Below are 6,000 nucleotides of genomic sequence, written 5' to 3'. Positions count from 1 at the left end.
ATCTGCTCATGACATTATAATGGGTTTATTTCTATTCTAAAGGTTACTATAGGCAACATGATAGAATTATCTAAAAATGGTTTAAATTTAAGTTTGGCTTAAATCCAAATATTGAACATCAGCCTTCAATTCTTTGATATTTGATCAACCTCATATACATTTAAGTTGAGTTTATAACAATCAAATTTCTGTTACTTGTGATATGAGGAATATATGCTAGTGATATGTAATCTTTTAATTTTTCAGTATTGACGTTTGGTAGACAAAAACGGTATGCAGGAAATTAAAGCTAAACGGAACATACAGATACGCATTCAATAAGCTCTGATCGCCAAAGAAAATGGGACAAAAAATATCAAAGAAGGTAATAATGTGATATCAAATACCATTTGTAAATAATGTTACGATGAACATAATTCCATATTTCAGTATAAGATCTAAATACTTGTCAATGATAGAGCACCACATACAATACTTTTACAAGTAGCGGAGGTATATTTTCATGAGTGAAAGGTAATTCAGTTACATGTGTAAACTAATTTATACTAACTTTGCAGTCCCTTACCGGTGAAAACTAGAGCTATCACTAAATGTTATTAAAATATGTTGCAGGAAGAAAAACATTTTGTCCCACTTAACAATTTACAGGTGGTGCGACAGGTAATACATCTGACTATCTAACATGTAGTCATTCCTCACATATCCCAACGAAACAGTCAGCTTACTTATTTTACAATTGGGGTCAAAATAGCCTAGTTCAGTTATTATATATTGTATGATTTGTTTAACATTTGAACACTCCAAAAAAGATCTATTAAAGTTTCTTCGTGGCTCTGACAAAAATTGCACAAATTATCTTAATTTTCATTTTAAAAAAGTAGGGACATTGTTGCTAAAATTCTGTGCATTATTCTCGTTTGTAACTACTGTATGTATGTATCTCTTGTACACTTAAAAACATTACTAGAAGAGGTTCCAATTCATACTATTTTCACATAAATTTTGCTCTCTTCATGCAAAAATAACCTTGGGGCAGAAGTAAAACCTACCTACATTTTTCCACAATATGTAATCTAAAGAGTAAAGGCAAAATAGAGAACTTTCACCGCATGTACCTCAGTATTTCTAAAGTTGTCTAACTCTACCCCCTTCTGTTTCAGGGGTAAATTCACTTTGAACAGCAAGGAATCGCTTATCAAATCTTTCACTTTTGTAAAATAAATCAATAATAACTCTTTAAAAAAAGTAAAAGCTTACTTTTAAGAAAGTAAAACTAAGGAAAATAAAGAGAAAGAGAATAAAAGGAAATAAGAGAAAAGAAAAATAAGAGGGAAAAAATGGTCCCAGAGGGGCTTGAACCTATGCCCCCTAAAAAATTTAAGTCAAAGTAGGTTTATTGTAGGAATTGAGTGTATCTTCATTTTTGAGTTTCAAATAAAAATTTATTTATATCTGTCTTTAATAGAATGGGATGCATATAACAAATAATATTTGGATTTAAGACTTGCTTCTTTTGTTCTAACAGTATTTTTTATATTTTGATATAACTAGTAACAACATTTCTTAAGCCAAAATAACAAAGGAAATTAAGTGGCCTTCCAGTTATTTCTTTTAAATGGTTAAGGAGAAATAACAAGAAATATAACAGTGAGGCGCCTTTATTAAAGTTGTCACTTTTCTTAAAGTAACCAAACGTAATTCCAATAGTCTATGCATTCTTTAATTACATCTTCGCTATTTTTTTCATATTATGAAAACACGGTCACTTCGACTAACTACGTAGAAACATACAAGCACCAATAAATAGTTCTTCGATATTTCATCCGAAATTTTAAAGAAAAGACATATATTAACGAAATTATATGATATAGGCAATCAAGGCATAATTTCGCCCAGGTATTACTTCTTTGTTGTGTTGATTTATATCAAAACATGTTTCAGCTATATATATTTTTAGACGTAAAAAACTTTAAAGAATATTTAACAAGACTTGTCTGCAAGAACATAAGATATCTCACTGTGTTTCCTACCTACTTACATATAGCTCAAACATAGTTTTATCAAATGAGTAATTAGGAATTTTCAAACTCATTACGCATTTATTTTAGTTTAACATGCATGTGTTAAAATTAAATGTGTAAATCTAAAAATAGCACTGATTTACTGATTTAAGCCTTATCTCCACAGATTGAAGGCATAACTCCACTTATTTCATTTAAATATGTAAACCTGAGAAGAGCACCGATTTACTGATTTAAGTCTTATCTCCACTGATTTAAGGCATAATTCCACTTATTTCATTTTTTTGAAAATAAATACATGTATATATGTTATTTGCCAGACAGTAGCAATAAGTAATGCTTTTCAATGTATGCAAATGTCCAAAAAGTAAATGGTATTTGTTATAACTTACACGCATGTGGTTGTATTTTATTTGTAGAAAAATTAGAATGGCTGTTCAGAGGTAACATTCATATCGCCATCAACGTCACACACAAACAAAATCGTCAACTTTTGTCATATCTTAAAACTTTTCTCTCAGAGACGAATAATGACGTGTTAAAGATCTACCCAGCAACTGAAATATATATACAATGGGTGGTGTTGGCATGCAGATATTTGGTATATTCTTTGTCGGTTACTGAAACGGAAGAGGACTGCAGAATTGAATACCTTTATTCAATTGATATAAAGTTAGTCAGTGTTGGATTTATCTATGGAAGGTCTATGGATATTTTTACCCCATATAGAATAATTAATGACCAAACACATTTGTTGAATGTCTGTGCCTAAACACATGCATGAAAAGTGTCAATCAATCATGCTAACGAATAAACTACCTGACCGTCGGAAAGCCATGTGATCATAACATATTGATAGACTTGGAAACGCCTTGTAGGTAAATCTGCGGGAATGACCTTTAGGTAAGCTGACATTTATTATTCAAGTTTCATGCTATCAATTTGATTATAATAATTGATATTCATTCATCAGTATATCATTTATAGCTACAGATGTCGGAAGATGAGAACGTGACGAATAAAAAGCCTATCCGAAGACCAGCAGGCTATGAAACTATGTCAAATACACGACCTTCTGATACAGGGATACAGAGGCTAATGGAAAATGATACCAAATACACCAAAGATCTAACAGATAAAAATAAAACTAAAGAGGTATTCATTAAAAATATATTCTTTAGGTTACATCCGGCCTGACAGACTGGAGAGTCAGCATTGGCAGTAATTTTGCTTAGTCACCCGTCCCAAGGACTCAGAGTATGAATGCCCGCTTGTCAAAAGTCAACAATTCATATCATATCTACCCAGTAGGGTAAATACCTATCGCCTGGATGGAAGGTGTGCTAGTCCTCAGGCTTAGTCACAAAGACAAATTGAAACTTCTCATCATAGGGTTTTGAAAAGATAAATGTAGTACTCAAATTTTGGTTTAGCGTAATTCAGATTCAGATTTTCAACTGGTCTAAGCTCCATGTTGGCAAACCTTCCGACAAGCGGACCTTCGGACTACTGGGCCATCAGACTATTTTGTCTTTCGACCAATGGTATGATTCGTTTATTTCCTTTAAAATACAACAATTACACCAACCAGAATTTTGTTTACTCAATCAACTCCTCGCTCAGTTTCCATCCAGTTGAAATGAAACTTGCTATACATCAGCAACATGAAATGGACATGCACCTATTATCTGAACTTACATGTCATATAGGATTTTGGAGTTTTAGTCCTATTTCGGAATTTCCAATTACTACGACTACGTCACACTATTACGTACTCAACTCCTACTGTTTCAGTCCAATGGAAAGGAAACTTGGTACATGTCATTAAAATTATGTTGACATGGGCATATTGTCGGTGCTTGCATGGCCCTTTTTAAACGCCCATTTTGAAAAAAGGAAACTGATATACAGAAAAACTAATTAGGAGGATCCCTATTTGTAGTAGATCAATAGGTCAAAGGTCAGAATGCTTTTATCTTTACACAATGACTGAGAAAGGAACATATTATGGTATGTCGTTGTCTGACCACCCGTCGACATTTTCCAAAAACTTACGTACAGGAAAACTAGTCATCAAATTAGGAGGATCCCTGTTCAATAGGTCAAAGGTCTTTACACAATGACTGAGAACCGCTTTCGTAAGATTTCTATTGATTACTTACTAATATTTGGTCAGATGCATAAAGACCAAGTTCAAATATACCTGACTAAACTTCTCTTAATTAGTTCGTTTCAATGCTGTTAGTCCGAAAGTAACAGCTATAGTTGTCAAACTGCACATGCTGACAAAGCACTTCTTGATAAATAATACTATTGTTGTGGGTCAATATGCCAAAGGAGAATATCACAGTGAACTAGTGAATGAAATTGGATTCCTGAATCTTTCAGACATTACTCAGTAACTCAATACCAATAGTAAAAGATCCTTGTTGCTTTCTAGGGTCAGTGGATCAAATCGTCAAGGTCACAGAGAGCTGACTCAACTTTGTTTTATTGTCTCCGGAAAGTACAATAGCTGCAGTTTTCAAGTTTTACACAATGGAGAAAGATTTATATAGTGTTGGAGTCAGTGACCCACTGGTCAAGGTCGCAGGGACATCTTCCCCCTAGTGTTTATTTTTCCGTCTTTTAAGTCAAGATGCTTGATACTGCTTCTTAGTAACGTTCATCCACACACTTGCATCCATCCACCTTACCTACACGCATACCTAATACACCTGTATTTTCATTCTCTGTTATTTTTCATACTTTAGTTCAGGAACTTGTTTCTAAGTATCCCTTTTCTCCCCAAATCCACCTTAACCCCAAGCCTACCAAAGAAATGTTGAAAACGCAAACGGTATTTGTTATAACTTACACGCACGTGGTTGTATATTATATTATTGTTAGAAGAATCAATCGTAAGTCGTAACATTCGTATCGCCATCATCGTTTTACACAAACAATATTGTCAACTTTTGTCAAATTTTAAAACTTTTTTCTCAGAAACGGACGATAACATATAAATGACCTACGCAGCAACTGAAATATGTATTCAATGATGGGTTTTGTTGGCATGCGGATATTTGGTAATATCTTTGTTGGTTGAAAACTTACAGAGACTAAAACGAAAGAGGACTGCAGAATTGAATAATTTTATACAATTAATATAAAAGTTAATCAGTGCTGGATATATTTATGGTTCCTAGAAGGTCTATGGATATTTCTGTATAGAATAACTAATGACTGACCTAACACATTTGCTGCATGCCTGTGCCTACACACAGGAAAAGTGTCAATTATCCGTGCTACCGTGTAAATTACCTGACCGTCGGAAAACAATGTAATCATAAAAATTTGACAGACTTGGAAAGCCTTGTAGGTAAATTAACATTTGTTATTTAAGTTTCATGCTTCCGATCTGATTATGTTTGATATTCATACATAAATATATAATTTATAGCTACAGATGTCGGAAGATGAGAGCGTGACGAATGCAAAACCTGTTGAAAGACCGGCAACTATGGCATTTGATCTACCTCCTTGTTTAGTGATACCAAGTCAAGGGGATAATGATACCACATACACCAAAGATCTAAAAGACAAAACGGAGACTAAAGAGGTATCAATTAACGATATAACATGCACATTACACCCGACATCCCCGAAGATCAACAATTTATTTTATATCTACCCAGTAGGGTAAAGACCTATCGCCTGGAAGGAAGGTTTGCTTGTCCTAAGGCCTAGTCACAAAGTCAAATTGAAACTTTTCGTCATAGGGGTTCAGTCATCAAATTTTTGTTTAGCGTAATTCAATTTCAGATTTTCAACTGGTCTAACCTCCATGTTGGCAAACCTTCCGATCAGCGGACCTTCGGACTACTGGGCCATCAAACTATTTTGTCTTCCGGCCAGTGGGCTCTGTAAACATTTATAAAGAGCTAATATCTTTCCTCAAAGGCAGATAATTTTCTTCCTAAAAGATAGAATACCTATT

General features: G+C 33.8%; 1 protein-coding gene across 1 annotated transcript in view; it reads left to right on the top strand.

Moving 5' to 3' along the window:
• The first annotated feature begins 246 nt into the window (after nucleotides 1-246).
• LOC123538761 (uncharacterized) overlaps nucleotides 247-6,000 on the top strand; it is a 38,424-nt gene continuing 32,670 nt past the window's right edge. The window contains exons 1-3 of the mRNA XM_053530354.1: nucleotides 247-364; nucleotides 3,009-3,176; nucleotides 5,464-5,622. Of these exons, the coding sequence (XP_053386329.1) occupies nucleotides 341-364; nucleotides 3,009-3,176; nucleotides 5,464-5,622 (351 nt within the window). The 5' untranslated portion in view covers nucleotides 247-340. The remainder of the gene's footprint in view (nucleotides 365-3,008; nucleotides 3,177-5,463; nucleotides 5,623-6,000) is intronic.

Source organism: Mercenaria mercenaria, chromosome 18, assembly GCF_021730395.1.
Source record: "Mercenaria mercenaria strain notata chromosome 18, MADL_Memer_1, whole genome shotgun sequence".
Classification (NCBI taxonomy): domain Eukaryota; kingdom Metazoa; phylum Mollusca; class Bivalvia; order Venerida; family Veneridae; genus Mercenaria; species Mercenaria mercenaria.
This window is presented reverse-complemented; position numbering and strand designations above follow the sequence as displayed.